This window comes from Protopterus annectens, chromosome 1.part1, assembly GCF_019279795.1.
Source record: "Protopterus annectens isolate FY-2018-M chromosome 1.part1, PAN1.0, whole genome shotgun sequence".
In the NCBI taxonomy this organism is placed as follows: domain Eukaryota; kingdom Metazoa; phylum Chordata; order Ceratodontiformes; family Protopteridae; genus Protopterus; species Protopterus annectens.
In genome coordinates, this window is record NC_056726.1 from 355,126,611 (window position 1) to 355,146,824 (window position 20,214).

Here is a 20,214-nt window from a genome sequence, read left to right on the forward strand (position 1 = left end):
ATGCTTTGTGTTGGAAAGCTAATATGGTGTCTTTACACGTAGAAAATTGTTTTTTTTCTTTTCAGGGACAGAATCAGAAACAAAGGCTTTTATGTCTGTGTGCATTGAAACTGCAAAAAGGTACAGTCTGGATGACTATAGAACCCCTGTCTTCATCTTTGAGAGGCTTTGCAGTATTATTTATCCTGTGAGTAAATGCTTTAAAGCTCTCTTAACTTGCACTGTGTAGAATTGTGTGGCAGCCAGTGTGTAGTTTTGTTGCATTGCTATTCCCTCCTCGGCCAAGTAGAAACATGTCTTGGATCATTTGCATTGTATTTCATGTTTTTTGTAAATATTCTAAAAGTAGACATCAGCAAGTGGATGTACTCTAGTGGCTCTCTGTTTGAAGCCTGTAAATGTATATATGAGGAAACACCTTCCTCAAAAACATATAGAAGTTGTATGTTATTATTATTATTATTATTATTATTATCAATAGCCAAATAATGGAGATGACTGAGAATGGAACAGTACTTTTATGTGCTGGTGTATTTTTGAATATACTGTTGGAAAAAAGTCATAATAGCAGAGTTTTTCAGGTTTGTTCATGGTCGTGGCTGTAGAACTGAGAGAGATTTTTGAATAATTAATATTACTTCCTGTAATGTTTTATTGAAATTTTCAGGAGGAGAATGAAGTTACAGAATACTTTGTGACACTGGAGAAGGATCCACAACAGGAGGATTTCTTACAGGGCCGAATGCCAGGGAACCCATACAGCAGTAATGAACCTGGGATTGGCCCCCTCATGCGGGACATCAAAAACAAAATTTGCCAGGACTGTGATCTAGTGGCCCTGCTGGAAGATGACAGTGGCATGGAGGTAAAGATTTCATGACTGTTGTCTTCTTTGCATTTATTATTGTTTTGCACTAAACTGTACAGCTGCAAGCATGTTTTAATGTATGTAACAGTTCTGATTCCTTTTTTTTTTTTTTTCTTTCTTTTGTCTGGTACTTTGTACAGTGGTGTTTTCTTTCTAAAGTTGCTATGCAAGGTGGCAGCTGACCTAAATTTAGTGCATTTGCATTGTCTTCTTTCAGTAGTCTTAGAAAGCTGCCTTTTTTCTCTTGCTAAGTATTACACAAAAGATCCCAAAGCATGTGTTGATGAATTCTTTTAATGTTCTTTTCTACAAAGTTAATCAACTCCTGTAGCCACAATGCACATGTTGGATGCTATTCCTTTTGGAGATTGAAGGTAGGCTTCCACCTTCTGAAGATGCATTTTGGCCAACATTCTTGGCATCTTCAAAGACTTTCTTTCCATCTCTGTATATTATCCTGTTTTGCTGTTTTAAATTTGTCCTCAGTCATGAGTACGTAATGTTTCAAATGTAAGTTGGGGGGATTGTATCTGACAAGTATGAATATTTTCTACACTTTTACATGTCAGTACTCTTCTGTGCTTGTAGTATCGACTAGATGCAAAAATTATTTTAAGTTAACTATTTTGTATCTCTTTCTTCAGCTTTACTGGCCCTCTTTAAGAGCATGTCTAAAGATGCAAAACGGCCTTTAGTTTTTGTATAAATGCTGGCAAACACTTTTTTATACAGAAACCACATATCGTTTTGTACCTATAAAAAAAAGTTTTTTAAATATTGCTTTTTAAATCTTGCTCTGAATGTGGAAGTCTAAATGTAGTAAGCTGTGTTTATGTATTAATAATCTTGGGAGGACGGGGGTGGTTATGTCATTCTGGGATTCAGTTCTAATAATGTTGGATTAGTGTAGGTAAGTAATTGTAAATTAACGATGTAATTGCCAAACTGCTTTTACCTCATCAGTCTCTCTCTAATACAGAAGTCAGTCACTAACCTACAGTCCAGATTTCTATTTAACTTCATGCCAATCTGTTACATTTCCCTCTCACTTTATTAGCTGCCAGTACCTTGGCTCCTTTGCTTATTCCCTCCAGCAAATCCCAGGCCCGTCTTGCTTGTCTGTCTGTAGCCCTACTTGCAGACATCCCTTTTGGTGAAATCTCCTTTCTCCATTTTCACACTGGCTTAATTTGATTGGTGGATGAATTTCTTTTAGAAACTTCAGCAGTCAGATGGACATAATATTTTAGCTGAGACAGTAAGGTACCTGTGACATTCATACAGGGTCTTGCATGAAAATGGGAAATCCTAGTAGCTCAGGATAAAGTTTTTTTTTTTTTTTTTTGTGTAGTGCAGATGGAGATTGAAAGTTAGTAAGGGGTCTAACCAAACCCTAGGTATTTAAATCTACATTTTCAGTAGTGTTATTCAGCCGATCACAGATTTGCAGGGATCTGGAGTTGCCTAGTACCAAAAAGCATTGTTTTCATTTTAAATTAGTTGGGAAATACTTGTTTATCATTGATACTTTGAATAAGGGCATGATGATTGTCCTGAAGTGTTCAAGAGGGTGGCCTAATGGTTAAGGTGTTTGCCTTACAAACACAAGGTACAGGGTTTGAGTCTTACAAGGGATAATTGGCTAGGCTTAAAATGGCTTGCAAGGGCAGTTAGCCTAGTACTAACCTGTGAAGCTATGAACCTAAGAGAGGCGAGAGAATGGTTGGAGCAGAATTAGAACCATGTCATCAGCATAAAGCAGGAGAGAAAAAGGGTAAGTCAAAAGGAAGTTTTATTAATATAGATGGAAAAGAAGAGAGAGGTACTAGAATAAATACTTAGGTATGGCTTTTTGCAGACGGATTGTTGGAGCGATTGAGCTGAAATTCACTGAGAAGTGATGGTTAGAAAGGTATTTTTGAACCAGCGCAGTGTGTCATTACATTTTCTTATTGCAGTGAGGTAGTCTAGAATAAAGTGATTGACATATGATCAAAGGCTCAGTAAAACTGGCTACAGTAATTAGGCCTTAGTCTATTCCAAGCAGAATGTTGTCAGTGAGTGTCCAGGGAACTGTGTATGTACTGCAACCAGAGCAGAAGCTATGCTGCTATTGAGAGAGAAGGTGGTATTGGTTGATGTATTGAGTGAGTTAGAAGTAAAAGTATTTTTTTCAGAATGTTTCCTAGGGTAGGAAGGAAAGAAATGAGACAGATATCTGAGAGAATGAAGGGCTTGGGCTTCTTATGGAGAGGTTTTACAGTGGCATTTTTCCTGATGTTAGGCATCATTTTAAGTGTAATGCATAGCCTGTAGATGTGTTTCAGTGGGGTTATGATGTTGGCTCTGCAGTGATAAATAAGCATGGGTGAAGGTTCTTTTCGTGAAGGGGGTTGGGGCGGCCTGTCAAGTTTAATCTGTTTGAGCAGTGGGTGGGTGTCCTTGAATTTAACGATTTTGGAGCAGAATGAAGAGATGTATGAAGGGTGGTGGGTGTGACCGTGGCCATTTGAATTTGGAATAGAGTAAGGGATAGGAAGGTCATTATCTATATCTTTCAGTTTTAGTAAAATCTTTATTATTCTTTTAGCTAATCTGGACATAAACACTCTAATGTGGTTTAAAATCGAAATGGTGTGTATTAAGTCAGAGCTTGAAGGGTCTTTGTGTAAGCCAGCAGCCACAACTTTCTTCCAAGATGCTAGTACCCCCCGCACAGTGCAAGCACACAATTTTAAAATGTTGTTCCAGGACATTATCTACTCCCTTCAAGTCATAAGCAGAGTTTGGGTACCAGGGATTTTCAGGACATTTGCAAAGGAATAGTAATGTAGTGCATAAATAGGAGGGCATACACTCAACTCTGTAAGGTGGCTATTATTGAATGAAACCTAGCTGTTAAGAAAATTGTCATGTGGCTGGTCTTTTGCAATCCATCAGGAAGAATGCCATAGTTGATGACCCAAGGCAGTTACCCTGTTACCCCAAATGGAAACCAGATCCCTAAGTTTTCCTCATTGTTGTATATCTTCATAGGACATCCCTAGTTAGCTCTTTCAATGTCACCTTAAATTGCCAAGCTAAGAAATTCTGTTCAAGACATGCATTTTTAATCTTATTCAATTGATCTAATAATTGGCAAGTCCTTTGTCAGGCACACAGACACTGTGGCCATGAGATTGGACAAGAACAGGTAATAGTTCTGTCTGTGCCAGGATCAATGCTGTCACAAGGAGTCGTCAGTCCCTCTTACTAGGCAAATATGAATGTGACTTGGAGCTTGTCTATGCAGCTGAAAATAATTAGTTGTGCTGAATTGTAAGGCGCATGCAGAGAGACATCCTTGGATCTCACCATGTATGTGTTAAGATGCAGGAAAGACATTTTGGCCCCAAGTGGAATTCTGTCTTCACCCTAAGTGATACCAAAGTAAAAACATATCATGATTGATTTCAGTAATTGGCTGAGTAATTGGTGTTACTTTCAGTATGTTTCAGCAAGAAAGTAGGTGGAAGATAGGCTCCTTTGCTTAAGATCTATACTGCTAACTCCATTGCTTTTGCTTACTATGTAAAGTACCTTCCTTTCCCCATAGTTCCTTTTTAGAATGATTGAGTACTGAGAATTCCATCATAATAGTAGTAACATTCTGACCACATCATGGTGGATGTTGTGAGTGACATAAGTATTAAAACAGAATGCTTTATCTTGAGGCTCTTTTGCATCTAGAACACATACATTCGTTGTAGAAACTTTGTTTTTAATTAAAGAGTAGCATACACTCATTACCCAAGTTCAGGGCTTACTATATCTTCAGACCCAAGGGCCACTGCTTAGTACCTACATCTCTAAAGGTGGGCATATCCAAAGATTCCTTGACCTAGTAAGTGCTAACTATTTAGAACAATTAGGTGTTCATCATTAGATCACTATTGAAGTAGCCTAAGGTATAGGGGACATACCCTGCCAGGGATTGGGCAACTGACTAGCTTGCAAGTGTTCCTGTTGCTGTAAATCTCAAGGAGAGCCATATAAAATTTAGAACTATCTTGCTGTCAAAGTGTACTTTTCCATGCAGACTTTGAATAATCAGCGGTGCTTCTTTCAAGACTGGGTAGAGAAGTACCTCACTGGGGACTACCATCTATTTTTTTTTTTTCAATTTTTATGAGCAAAAGTTGCCTTTTCGGACAGATTTTGTTGCTAAAGGCCAAGGCTGATGTGTCTGGTGGTTCACTAAAATTTTACCTAAAAAAATAAGTTTTTTAGTCAGAAGGTAAGCAGGACTTTCCAAGACTTTGCTAGTTACTTGTCTGAGACTTTTTCTTTTCAGTAGAAAGGTGAACCTTGGTCTGGGTTCCTCAATTGTTCCCTTGCTAATCTTCAAGAAGAGAAAAGTTGCCCTGGAGGCTTCGGTCTTGATGCCAGTTTCATCTTTGCATTAGCCACCAATGATTGAGACTCCTGTGGCCATACTGACGTATTTGGACTGCTGATCAGATGTCCTTCAAGGATGCATCTGCAGTCATCACATATGGGTTGTCCTGCCTCAGGCAGCCCTTCGGTCGGCCGGATTCCAAAGTCTGGGTCCGGCGTCGGCTGATGTCGCCTTTCCCGGCGTCAGAGCGCCTGGGGTATAAAAGCGTCAGCTGACGCCATCTTCCTCAGTCTTTCTTGCCGCGTGGTGCCCGAAGCAGAAGCAGTTCGCAAGTGCCGGTCGGCCAGCTCCTGTAATTCAGCTAACGAAGACTTCAAAAGCTAAGTACCCCGTTGGGGACTCTTTCTTGCCTCAGCCGATGTCAGATAAAGTTAATAATTGCTTAACTTGTGGGAAACAAATACCTCATAAGGATTTCCACTGTTACTGCCTCCCCTGCCTAGGCCCAGACCACGACGTCTCGGCCTGTTCAGCCTGTGCTTCCTTCAGCCGACGCACTCTTAGACGTCGGGCGGAGTTTGCAGAGGAATTTTTTGGGGCTAGTTTTTCATACAATATGCAGTTGGAGACTCCGACTTCACATTTAACAAAGAAACGGAAGGACAAGGACCGACACACGCGGGCCGCGGTTTCGGCTGAAACCACGGCCAGGCCTACCACGACTGTCTCTGTCTCTGCTGAAACAGAGTCCTTGGTACTTCCGACCCCCGAAACCGCTCAACTGACAACCTCGGCCCCGGAGGCCCCTGCTGAGTCGATTATTGAATTTCCTTCAGAAACTGGTGTCTTGGAAACTTTCGACACCATTCCTCTAGACAAAACTACATCAGCACGTGGTGCAGCCAGGCCTCCTGCATCCATGTCCATAAAGGCATTCACCAGGGCTAAAGCTGCTAAACACACAACAGCTATGCCTCCCAGGGTTATTCCTCAGGGACCCACACCAAGTTTACAGACTCTAACTTTAGCAGAGGACCTTATTTCCTTAATTAGGGGCTCTCAACCTCCTCTAGACAAAAGGCCCAGGGTTGAGCCCTCTGATCCCCACTCCTCAGAGGAGGCCTCTGATGGCTCTGCTCTCTCAGACTACCAGGAGGAGGCTTTTTCGGCCTACGAGGATTCTGATGCAGAGGAATCTATCCCCTCGGCCTCCCCTCCTGAAGAACTATCCTTCGGGGAGACCCTTCACACTATGAGAGAGCATTTCAAATGGCAGGGCCAGGAATTCTCTGATTCCAGGAAAAGATTAAGAACTTTTCTGCATTTACCTCAGCATAGACCTTTGGCTATTCCTCCTGTTTTGAATGTCATTGATGTGTACTCTGAGTCTAGCATAACCCCTGACACTCTTCCTCCGGCCCCTGTCAAACCCAATAGGTACTACAGGGTCCCGGACTCGCATCTTTTTCTTTACAAGGCCCACTCTGCTGATCCAGAAACCATTTCCCAGGGCCCTAAAGGGGTTGCAGCTGCCACTACTAAAAATCCACTCCCCTCTGAAAGGGAGTCCAGGGCTTTAGAGAGATGGGGTAAAAAAGTGTATACTTCTGCTACTCTTTGTATGAGGGCATTAAATTATCAATTTCATATGATACAGTACCAAGAGTATTTGTTAGATGAATTGCATAAGAAACTGTCGTCACCTGAACCCCTAGATCGCAAATCACTTCAGGATCTGGTACATAACTCCCAGCAGGTTAGCAACCATTTCTTGCAGTGTGGTTATGATGCATTGGAAGCTTCATGTAGGTCAGCTATGACAGGTGCAGTCATACGTAGGCATGCTTGGCTGAAGGAACAATCTCTGCCAGACCATGTTAAAGCTAAGCTTCTGGATGCTCCACTGGAAAAGCAAAAGTTATTTGGCTCCACTGCTCAGGAGGTCTTAAAGAAATTTGAGGAAAAGGCAAAATCTGTACAAACAGTCAAAGATTTTCTACAAGTCCAACCACCAAGATTCAGCAGAAATTGGCCTACCAAGAATTGGTCCTTTCCGGACACAGAAAGATTTCAGAGAGGCAAGAACAGGCGTGACAGAGGTAGAGGGCAAGCTAGAGGCTCCTACAGAGGACGTCAGTGGCAGCCTCCCAACCAGAGAGGTAGTGCAGGACCTACAACTGCTGCACAAGGACAGACTCAATGACTTTGCTTTGACTCTGCCAACCAGGGCTCAATTAGAAGCACCTTTGGGTGGAAAGCTTTCTTTATTCTCAGAAAATTGGCCCAGTATTACAAGAAACAAATGGACACTGCAAATAATAGACAAAGGATACAGGTTCCATTTTCACACATTGCCAAAAAGAAAAGGCATGCCAGACCTGCCACCAAGTCAAAGGGCAGAGGCTTTGAAACAAATCTCCAACTTAATGCAAATGAAAGCTCTAGAAAAGGTTCCTCTTTCAGAACAAGGCCAAGGATTTTATTCCAGGCTATTCCTTGTTCCAAGAAAAGAAAATCAGTGGAGGCCTATTCTCGACTTGTCCACACTGAATACTTATCTCATTGTGCCAAAATTCAAAATGCTGACTCTACAGCAACTCCTTCCCATGCTGGGCAAGGGGTCCTGGCTGGTGACTCTAGACCTCAAGGAGGCATACCTGCATGTCCCTATCAGACAAAGTTGCAGAAGACACCTCAGATTTCTTGCAGGTTCAGAGCATTATCAATTCTCAGCATTGCCCTTTGGCTTATCTACTGTGCCCAGAGTATTCACGAAATGCCTGGCATCAGTAATTGCACACTGCAGACTTCAGGGATTCAAATATACCCATATCTGGACGACTGCCTTATACAAGCGGACAGCCAACAAACTTTGGTAAAGGACTTGAATTATGCCATCCACCTACTGCAGGCCTTGGGATATACAGTCAACATTCACAAATCAAGACTTGTTCCATCCCAAAGAATAACTTTTCTGGGTGCGGATCTAGACACAACCACCCAAATGGCTTTTCTCACAGAAGAAAAACAAAGACAAATACCGGATTACTTCAAGAATCTGACAAGACAAACTCGGCTGACTGCAAGGAAAATCCTGCAGGCCCTGGGTTACATGGCATCTTGCATTCTTCTGATTCCACAAGCAAGGCTGCATATGAGGAAACTACAATGGTACCTAAGGAGTTTATGGACTCAGCACAGTCACAGCTTAGAAACTTTGATCCCACTCATTCCATGCCTCCAAAAGGAATTTCTGTGGTGGGCTCAAGCAAGCCAGTCAAACAGGGGTCTGCCCTTCAGCAAGCCAACAGCCAGCCAAACCATTACAACGGATGCTTCAGACCACGGTTGGGGAGCACACATGGAGGGCAGATGTATTCAAGGACTATGGTCACAAAAGGAGCTACGCATGCACATAAACCGAAAGGAAATGCTGGCAGTGATGCATGCAATCGAGGCCTTCAAACTCTTTCTGCATCAAGGCCATCTGCTAATAAGGACAGACAACACCACAGTTATGTGGTACATAAACAAGCAAGGAGGCACCCATTCCTACCCTCTTTGCAGACTGGCAATGAATCTATGGGAACTTTCCTTGAAACTCAATATAGAACTGCAATCCCAGTTTGTGCCAGGAAAAGACAATATACTGGTGGACAGCTTAAGCAGAAATATCATGGATGCACACGAATGGATGCTGCACCCAGACATCTTCCTACAGATAACACAATCATGGGGAAGGCCAGACATAGATCTTTTTGCCTCCCCCCACAATCATCAGCTGAAGAAATTCTGCTCAAGGACATACCACCTACAAGCATGGAAAGTGGACGCCCTATCTTTCAGCTGGAGAACTCTAACAGTGTATGCATTTCCACCTCTTCCATTAATGACCAAGGTCTTACTGAAGATCAGGACAGAGCAGCCAAAAGTGATTCTGATAGCTCCAGACTGGCCAAGACAGCACTGGTACCCACTGTTAAAGAGCATGTCACGCGGCGAAACCATGGCCTCTTCCTCAATGGCCACTTCTCCTGACACAGCACAATTACAAAACTCTGCATTCCAACCTGAAAACCTTGCAACTAACAGCCTGGAAAATACCTTGACTCCTCCTCAGGATAAGCTATCCAAGAGAGTGAAGGATATCATCAACCTTCCACAAGAAAGGCATATTCAGCAAAATGGAAAAGATTTCACACTTGGAGCACCACAAAGGGCCTAGATGCGACAGTGATGAACATGGCACATATCCTGGAATACTTGGCAGAAATGCTCCACAATGGTCTTACTCTTCCATTAAAATTCATGCTTCAGCAATTTCAGCAGAGTACAATACTGATCCACCTGTCTTTTCTCATCCTCTCCTAAGACAGTTTCTAAGAGGAATTAAAAACATCAATCCTCCAAGGAAACCTCCAGTGCCTACTTGGGACCTTAACTTCGTGTTGGAAAAACTAACTCTGCCTCCCTTTGAACCAGCAGCATCTGCAGAACTACAGTTCCTGTCTTGGAAGACCGCCTTCCTTCTGGCCATAACCTCAGCAAGAAGAGTATCTGAGTTACAGGCCCTCATGGCAGTACAGCCATTTCTTATTTTTCATCAGGACAGAGTCTCATTGAGAACCAATCCTTCATTTATGCCAAAGGTGGTATCCAGGGTCTCATTAAACCAAGCTATTCACCTGCCTACCTTCTTTCCAAATCCACAAAACAAAGGGGAGAAACTTCTGCACACCCTGGACATACACAGACAGCTGCGCTACTACTTGGACAGAACTAAAAGCTACAGAAAAACTGACCAGCTATTGGTAGCATATGCTGCTGGTGCACAAGGAAAAGCAATTTCCAAACAGACAATTTCAAAATGGATAGGGAATTGCATTCGGTTTTGTTATTCCTTTCATGGAAAAACTGTGCCAGCTAACATTAGACCTCATTCCACCAGAGCCGCAGCCACCTCCACAGCCTTCTTAAGAGGGGTGGCTACCAAGGACATTTTAGAAGCTGCTACATGGAGCTCCGTGCATACATTTTCCAAGCATTACAATTTACCTTTATATTCCAGATCCAGAGCAGGCTTTGCTATGGCAGTCCTGCAGGGCAATGTTCTTCGTCTCCCATTGCTGCAGTCCTTACATATGGGTAGTCCGCTGTCCACAATCGGCCCGAATACCAAAGGGCTAGAACCGGCGTCGGTCATCGGCGCCCGAGACTGACGTCAGTACGTGCCAGTACAAATGCGCATGACCGACGCCATATCCTCAGTCTTTCTTGCCGCGTGGTCCTAAGCAGAAGCAGCGTTTCGTTCTGGAATTGTCGGTTTTGAATTTCAGACCGGAGACCACTTTTGTCTTTTTCTTGCCTCAGTATTGACGGATGTCAGAAAAAGTTAACTGTATTTCTTGTGGGAAACAGATTCCTCATAGGGATTACCATTCACTCTGTATTCCTTGTTTAGGGCCTGAGCACGACGTTGTTGGGTGTCGCTTTTGTGCTACCTTTAACAAGCGCTATTACGGTTGGACTGTGCTAGGCTAGTGTTTAGTACAACATGCCGCCGGATTCTCCGACGCCTGGTTCTTCTAAGAACCGCAAAGAGGTCTTCTTGGTCCAAACAGGATGTGTCGTCTGCTCCGGATGCCGGTTCTGTAGAACCACCGACTACTTCAGCGGCTCCTTCTGAAAATTTACCTGAGTCTCTAGGGGAGCCTTTGTTACTACAGGAAGTGGCTTCTCCTGTGTTAGGCCAGGCTGAGGGTGCTTCTCAGGTGTCGGTGGTTCCCTCCCCTCTTAGGGTAGTTAGGCCTCCTCCTTCTCAAAGCAAAAGCCATTCTAAGTCTAAGTCTGCCCCTGCTGGTGCTAGTTCCCAAGGTCCAGCTCCTAGGAAGCATATGTTAAAGATGGCTGAAGATTTGATTACTTTAATTAGGGGTTCTTTGCCCCCCCCCTGAGAAGAGGCCCAGGGTAGAGACAGAGTTGGAGGGTTTGGTTCAGTCTTCCAATGAGTCTGATTCCTCTATGGAAGAACTTCAGGATTTCCCTCCCTATTCTGATTCGGAGGCTGAGGACACTACTCCCTCTGCGTCCCCTCCAGAAGATTTTTCTTTCTCTGAGACTTTGCATTCCATGAGGGAACATTTCAAATGGGAAGGCCAGGATTACTCTGATTCTCGTAAAAGGCTAAGAGAATTCTTGTTTTTGCCTCAGCATAGGCCCTTGGCTATTCCTGTACTAGATGTTGTGCAGGATGTATTTTCTGAGGCTGCCCTTAACCCAGATTCTCTGCCTCCTGCCCGGTTAAACCAGATAGATACTACAGGGTTCCGGAAGCTCACGAGTACTTATACAAGAGTCCTAGGGCTGATCCAGAAACTATTTCTCAAGGCCCCAAAGGTGTTAGGGCTTCTGTGGTTAAGAATCCAGTTCCTCTGGACAAGGATGCTAGGGCCCTGGATAGGTGGGGTAAAAAACTGTATACCTCTTCTACTTTGGCTATGAGAGCTTTAAATTGTCAGTTTCATATGCTCAGGTATCAAAATTATTTGCTGGGTCAATTGAAATGTAAAGTAGATGCTTTAGCTGAAGGTATTGACTGTAAGGAGCTTCAGGATTTAGTGCATGCTTCAGACCAGGTTGGTAAGCATTCTTTGCAGTGTGGTTTTGATGCTTTACAAGCTTCTTCCAGGGTGGCTGCTACTAGTTCTGTTGTCCGCAGGCATGCCTGGCTGAAAGATCAGACCTTGTCAGAGCATGTTAAGGCTCGAATTATGGATGCTCCTTTGCAATCTGATGTTCTTTTTGGCCCTCCAGTAGAATCAGTTTTGAAAAAAATGGAGGAAAAAGCTAAGTCTATGCAGACAGTTAAGGACTTTTTACAGGTTCAGCCCCCTAAGTTCAGTAGGAATTGGCCTGCTAAGGGATGGTCTTTTCCCTCTTCGGATTTTCATTCTAGGGGCAGGTCGAGGCGAGGTAGAGGTAGGGCTTCCTCTCAGGGCCCTGTTACTTCTAGGACTTTGAGTTCTTCTACCCCTTCTGCTGGGGAGGGCAGGGGTCAGTCCTTTCGGAAGCAGACCCAATGACCTGTGTCTTCAGCTGCCGGACTCTGCTTTGCTGGCAGCTCCTCTAGGAGGAAAACTGGGACTTTTCAAAAGGAATTGGCATTTGGTTACCCAAGACAAATGGGTATTGGGCATAATAAATCGAGGCTACAAATTTTATTTTCACACCTTCCCTCCTTTCAAAGGTATGCCGGATGTGCCTCATCAGCAAAGACTGGAAGCACAGGCACAAATTTCTTCTCTGCTTCAGTTGGGAGCAATACAGGAAGTTCCTTCTGCGGAAAGAGGCACAGGGTTTTATTCCCGTCTTTTCTTAGTGCCAAAGAAAGGAAATACTTGGAGACCAATTCTGGATTTATCCATTCTAAACACCTTTCTGGAAATTCCAAAATTCAAGATGTTAACACTGCAACAGCTGTTACCTATGCTGGGCAGGGATCACTGGATGGTGACTTTGGATCTCAAGGAGGCCTATCTTCACATTCCTATCAGGCCCAGTTGCAGGAAATTCCTGAGATTTCGGAATGGGAATTTGCATTATCAGTTCTCTGCATTGCCCTTTGGCTTATCTACTGGGTATTCACAAAAGTCCTGGCTCCAGTAATAGCTTTTCTCAGACTAAAAGGAATTCAAATTTATCCTTATCTGGACGACTGTTTGATACTGGCTCAAGGCAAGCACGAACTTCTTCAACATCTGCAGTATGTAATGACAGTTTTAAGATGCCTAGGGTATTCTGTGAACGAAATAAAGTCCAGTCTAGTACCCTCACAAGAGATGTGTTTTCTGGGTGTAAGACTGAATGCAGCTACTCAGATGGCATTTCATACCCCGGACAAACAAAGAAGTCTTCACCTATACTTCCAACAGCTATCAGTAATGTCCAGGCTGACTGCAAGGACAGTCCTTCAAGCCTTGGGGTTCATGGCATCTTGCATTCTAGTACTTCCCAATGCCAAACTGCATATGAGGAAGCTACAATGGTATCTCAAAAGTGTTTGGACTCAACACAGCCACGATTTGGACACTGTCATTCGAATTCTACCTTGCATTCAGAAAGAATTTGTGTGGTGGGCTCAGGAATGTCACCTAAACAAGGGACTCTCTGTGACCCAACCAGAGGCAAGTCAGATATTAACGACAGAGTCAGCCTGGGGAGCTCATTTCAAAGGAAAATGGATTCAAGACCTTTGGCCCCCAGAGCTACTTCACTTGCATATCAACATGAAAGAGATGCTGGCAGTTCAATTTGCATTGAAAGCATTCAAGGACCTGCTTCAACCAGGACTGGTGTTGATTCGAACAGACAACACAACTGTCATGTGGTACATCAACAAGCAGGGGGGAACTCATTCTTACCCTCTTTGCAGACAAGCAATGTTGTTATGGGAAACTGCTTTAAATCTGCACATCACTCTTTGAGCACAGTTTCTGCCAGGAGCACAAAATTCTTTAGCAGATGTCCTGAGCAGACAGATGGTGGATCCTCACGAATGGAAGTTGGACCCTCAGGTATTTCTTCAGTTGACCATGGCTTGGGGAACTCCAGACATAGATCTGTTCGCTTCTCCTCTGAATTTCCAGCTACCTCTGTTTTGCACAAGGCTGTTTCATCCAAAAGCCTGGAAAATAGATGCACTATCCTTCAGTTGGAGCAACCTTCACATGTATGCTTTTCCTCCTCTGCCTCTTCTTCCAAAAGTACTGTTGAAAGTCAGGAGGGACAAACCTTGCATGATCCTTATAGCACCGGATTGGCCTCGTCAGCATTGGTACCCTCTGTTGAGGAGCTTAATTCATGGGACACCTTGGCCATTACCAAAGATTCCTCACTTATTGTCTCAGGAAAACAATCATTTTCTCAATGTCAGGGTGCAATCCCTACACCTGACAGCCTGGCGCATTCTGTTTTAAAGAAGGAGGGCCTTCAGCTCCCTCAACAAGTTTTGGATGTTATTTTGGAAGCCAGGAGACCTAGTACTTGAAAAGTTTATGCTGATAAATGGAAGAGATTTTTTCTTTGGGGTTCAGCTAAAGGCTTTGATGTCACATTGCCTAATTTGAGTTGTACATTGCAATATTTGACTGTTTTATTGGACAAGGGTTTGTCATTCTCTTCTGTAAAAGTGCATGCTGCAGCTATTTCTGCTCACTATGATTGGGACCCTCCTTTGTTTTCACATCCATTGGTTAAACAGTTTCTTAGAGGGGCAAAGAATATGAGACCCCCACGAAGAGCTCCTACTTCTGCCTGGGATCTTAATTTTGTTTTGGAAAAGCTGACTCTGCCTCCTTTTGAACCTGCAGCTACAGCTGAATTGAAGTTCTTGTCTTGGAAGACTGCTTTTTTGTTGGCTGTTACTTCTGCTAGAAGGGTATCTGAATTACAGGCCCTCATGGCAGTGGAACCTTTTCTGATTTTTCACAAGGACAGAGTTTCCCTAATCCTACTTTTATTCCTAAAGTGATTTCTAATGTGGCATTGAACCAATCTATACATTTGCCTACTTTTTATGCTAACCCCCAAAATAAAGGGGAAAAAGTTTTGCATTCTTTGGATGTACATAGGCAGTTAAGGTATTATTTGAGCAGAACCAAAGAGTTCAGAAGATCTCAACAATTATTTGTTTTGTTTGCTTTGACTTCACAGGGGAAAGCTGTCTCGAAACAAACTATTTCCAAGTGGATTGGCCATTGTATTACTTTTTGTTACTCTCATCATGGAAAGGATGTTCCAGTTGGGATCAGGCCTCATTCTACTAGGCCACCTCTACTGCTTTTCTGAGAGGGGTAGCTACTAAAGATATTCTAGAGGCAGCTACTTGGAGTTCTGTACATACCTTTACAAAGCATTATCATTTACCTCTTTATTCTAGGTCTAGGGCTGGGTTTGCCACTGCAATCTTACAGGGCATGTTAGCAGCTCCTAATGCTATTTAGTTAGCCAGCCTCTTTTCCGTTGCTCTGGGATTCTAACCATATGTAAGGACTGCAGCAATGGGAGACGAAGAACATAGTACAGTTTTGTACCTACCATAAATGTAGATGTTCGAGGATCTCCATTGCTGCAGTCCCTCCCTCCTTCCCCTTTTCTTTTTTAGGTTGGGTTTTGGGTGGTGTTTTTTGCATTCTGACGTCTGAGGCAAGAAAGACTGAGGATATGGCGTCGGTCATGATTTGTACTGGATTGTGGACAGCGGACTACCCATATGTAAGGACTGCAGCAATGGAGATCCTCGAACATCTACATTTATGGTAGGTGCAAAACTGTACTTTTTAGCTACACCATCCTTTACATAGATCCTCCACCCCCAGATTGGCTATGGTATTCTACCCATATGTGATGACTGCAGATGCATCCTTGAAGGACATAGTACAGTTTTGTACCTACCATAAATGTAGATGTCCGATAGGTATGCATCTGCAGTCAGGTTTACCCTCCCTCCTTCCCCTCTTTGGTATTTATTGGGTACTTTTCCCTCTCATAGCTAGCTGGGGTTATCTATTATGGTGTATTTGTTTTATATATATATATATATATATATATATATATATATATATATATATATATATATACACACATATATATTTCTGTGCATGTTTGGAATTTATTGCATTTCTCCAAATTTAGCCTTCCTTTGAGGGCACCTGGCATCTGGGGCAAGAAACACTGAGGAAGATGGCGTCAGCTGACACTTTTATACCCCAGGCGTTCTGCCGTCGGGGAAAGGGCAACATCAGCCGACGCCGGACCCAGACTTTGGAATCCGGCCGACCGAAGGGCTGCCTGAGGCAGGACAACCCATATGTGATGACTGCAGATGCATACCTATCGGACATCTACATTTATGGTAGGTACAAAACTGTACTTTTTTCTCCATCCCTGTGTCACTACAACTTGAGAGAGTGCTAAGAACCGAGAGGCAGGCACACCCTCCGCAGCTGTTCTACTATCCTCTTTTGACAAGAGAACTATTCTTGTTGGCATCTTCAGGGCATGCTGTCTTTGGAGGGTCTTCCAGGTAAAGGAGACTTGCATTAGACCGTTTTCTTCACACGTGTCACTGAGAGCAGACAAAAAGGACTGGCTGGGGTTTGCTAAAGGTTTATTTAAAGCTTTTCAGTCTTTACATTCTCAGTCTTTACTTTGTTTAAAATAAAATATTTTCTTCTCTCTCAGGTTCTGATTCTCAGTTTGAGGGACATGAGTTAGGTTGTGTTTCTCTAGTTCCTACTCCACAGAATGGGGAGTCTGACTCTGAAGGAAGTTTTTCTGCAGATACCCCACTGAGTAGTCTTTTTTTCTGGATACTATTGCCAGAATGAATTAGTTATTTCAGTGGGGACAAAAAGAAATACTCAGGTAAGGATTTGATTTGCTGCAGGTAGACTTTCTTCATCCTGCAGCAATTCATCCTGTTTTGCAATTTTTTACGGGATGCCTTCCTTGCAGCCAGCAATTTGCTTGACAGCCACCTGCTCCCAGAAAGTCTGAGTTGTATATGGTTCACTACTCATAAATTTCTTTTCGAACCATAGATCATAACATGCAGTGATTTCTCTGACAAAACCATCTTCTGTCAAAACACCATTGGGCATATACCTTCTGGCAAAGATTGGAAAGCTTTTGATAGGTATGCGAAGAAAGTTTATACTACGTCAACCTTAGCCTTCAGAACTGTGAATTGTCAAGCTCACAAGTCTAAGTTTCTGTAGGCTTCCTTTGACGATATGAGACAATTAATTGCAGATCTCCCTTTACAGACTTCATAGGTTCATACTAGGCTATCTGCCCTAGGGCATTTATAAGCCTAGCCAGAGTGTGTGTGGCTTTCACCACCCCTTAGGATGAGAATACTATACCCATTAGTTTGCTGTGCCTCTGTCCAGCAGTGACACAGAGATGATTCCCGGGGTAAACCTACGATCTCCCATCCACTCGTCAAGATTTTTCTTGAACAGAGTCAGTGAGGGGCTCTGCCTCACATGGACTGGGATTCTGTTCCATAGTGTAGGGAGTCTCTGGGTGATGAATCTGTCCCTCCAGCACGTCCTATTTATATCCGTGTTGAGGTTTAAGTCTCTTGCTCTCGTGGCTCTGGTGGATTTGGATTTTTTGAGGTGGAGCATGTCCATTAATTCGGGGTTGGACATGGCCTTGTATGTCAGGCACAGATCAGCTCTGAGCAGGCGGTATGCGACTGAATAGAGCTGGAGTTTCTTCAGTCGGGCAGCGTATGACATATGTTTGAGCCCCTTTATCCTTTTGGTGAGGAACTTTTGGGGTCTTTCCAACTGCTGCAGGTGTCGGGTAAGGTACATTCCGAATGGGGCGTTGTACTCAGTCATTGGTCTGATAAGTGAAGAGTACAGGGGTACAATGACCTCTCCTGATCTGGATATGAATCCCTTCATGATCAGGTGGGCAATGTAGAAGGTCTTCCTAACCACTTTGGCAATGAGTGTCAAAAGAGAGGTTACTGTCAACTTGGGTCCCCAGGTCCCTGATAACTTCTTCCATGTTTAATGGATTACCACCTATGTGGTAATTAGGGGTTACCTTGTTTTTCCCAAAGGGTATGACTATACATTTTTTGGCATTTAGCTTAAGGCCATGGCTCTGGCACCAGTTATCCATTTCTATGGACCTCTCTGGAAGATGTCTGTGTCTGATGGAGTGTCAATTATGGTGCCCAGTTTGCAGTCATCTGCAAATTTTGTCAGCCACAATCCCCCTATGTTTGCCTGCACTTCAGAAAAATAAATGCCAAACAAGAGGGGGCCCAGGACTGAGCCCTGTGGGACACCGCTCGTGACCGGCTTAGAGTCTGACATGGCACCAGCAATTCTAACCCTGTGGGTTCTGTCCTTGAGCCAGTTTGCAACCCATCTTGTGACATATGGGTTTACATCTAAGCTGGTGAGCTTTTCTATGATGCCCAAGTGGGGTATTGTGTCGAACGCTTTTTCTGGGTCAGGGTAGGCTGTATGAACTGCCTTACCCTCATCAATGGCCTTAGTGACTGTTTCGAAAAAGTCGACCAAGTTCAAGAGGCAGGATCTGCCCTTGACAAAGCCAAATTGGGTAGGATCCAGTGTCTGTAGGTCCCCAATGTCTTTATTTATGAGTTCCATTATGATCCTCTCCATAGCTTTGCAGACAAGGCTCGTCAAGCTTATGGGGCGGTAATTTCCAGGGTCTGTAGAAGCACCGCCTTTGTGGAGTGGGACCACAGTTGCCGTACGCCATTCTTTGGGTACGTATCCTGTAGTAAGGCTAAGATTAAACAGCAGCCTTACGTGTGGGTTAAGTTCCTCATTGAGTTTGTGTAGCACACAGCCGGGGACACCGTCCGGTCCCATTGATGCTGTGTTTTTTGCTTTAGAGAGAGCAGCTCTCACCTGGGCATCTGAGATGTTTGGGAGGCTAGACTCTGGTGGGATAGGTATTTCTCCTTTTGGGGGGGAAGGAGGGGAGAAATTTGCACTGAACCTGTCTGCCAGTATGTTGGCAATGTCTGTGGGTTCAGTGATTCTTTGTATCATTTTGGACTAATTCTGAGCATATCTGGGAGTTTCCACCCAGGTTTCTAACATAGCTAAAGAAGGCCTTATGATTGTCTTTTGTGTCTTTAGCGATTTTTCTCTCAAAGTTGGCCTTGGATGATTTTATGAGTGATCGTAGTTTTTTGCTAGTATTGATCAGAGATGCCTTCCCTTTTAGGGATTTTGCTCTGTCATGTAGTAGCTTTCTCCTCTTGTTGTAGAATTTGTTTATGGCTGGGGTCCACCAGACCAGGCGCCTGCCTTTGGTGGAAAAGGTCTTGATTTTATTAGGGATTGCTTGATCCATACATTCCTGGAGGTGCTCGTAGAAGGCATTTGTAAGGGTTTCAGCAGCGTGGGTTGTGGTTTCCACTGGCTCGGGGGCCTTGAAGGATACCACTCCAGTCTTAAGAAGTGTGAAGTTTGCTTTTGAGAAGTTCTTCACTGTGGTCTTTTTTGCTGGGGTTGGGGGCGGGATGTGGATCTCCAGTGAGATTAATTTATGGTCTGATCTCACCAATGAGGGATATACTTCCGGTGTGGAGCATTTTGTCCCCATGTTTGTGATGATCAGGTCTAGTTAAAGCATCTCTGAGTTATTTATCTTGTCTCAGCTAACCAAATGCACTGATGCTGCTTCTGAACAGCTGTCACTGAGTCGATGAATAGAAGGTTTGCCTGGGTATGTTCTCAGAATTTACCAGAGGATGTCAAAGCTGAGTTCCTTAATTCTCCCCTGGATAAGGAGGTATTGTTTGTTACTTCCTCTGCTGTAGTGCTTAAAAGATTTGATGAAAGGGGAAAGTTAATTCAGGGGATTGCCCAAATTTTGCTACTGTTTGAGTACAGTAGAAACTTCCATTTCAGATCCCTTTTATGGGGAAACAGTTTAAACAATCCCTGCATGACACGAATAAACAAAAGTTCAGAAAGAATTGGCAGGGACATTCAAAAAGTAGGCGAATTCTCCAAAAATGAAGGACATCCTTAAACAGACTGATGCTTTTGCCTCATCATGTTCTTCCCATTCCCCACTCTTGGCATTCCAGGAAAGCTTTCACAAAAACTAGGTTTTCAGTTTCCTATGTGGCATCAGATACTTGGATTCTAAGAATCAGTTAAAAAGGCTGTAACTGTCATTGGGATTCCCATGCTTCTTTTCAAGGAATTTCTCTGTATCTGTCCTATCAATGACCCCCCCCATTTTCTCCTATCGTAAATCAAATGCTGTCTCAAGAGATTATAGAACTTGTTCCCCGAAATCAAGCAGGAAGAGTTCTATTCAGGACTTTGATACCAGAAAAAAAAAAGGAATCTGAAGACCCATCCTAGACATTTCTTTTCTAAACCTTTGACATCAA

General features: G+C 43.4%; 1 protein-coding gene across 1 annotated transcript in view; it reads left to right on the top strand.

The window, feature by feature from the left end:
• The window catches only part of UBR4 (ubiquitin protein ligase E3 component n-recognin 4), a 3,959,899-nt gene that overhangs the window by 3,518,739 nt on the left and 420,946 nt on the right, over nt 1-20,214 (top strand). The window contains 2 exon segments of the mRNA XM_044087073.1: nt 66-187; nt 668-865. Of these exon segments, the coding sequence (XP_043943008.1) occupies nt 66-187; nt 668-865 (320 nt within the window).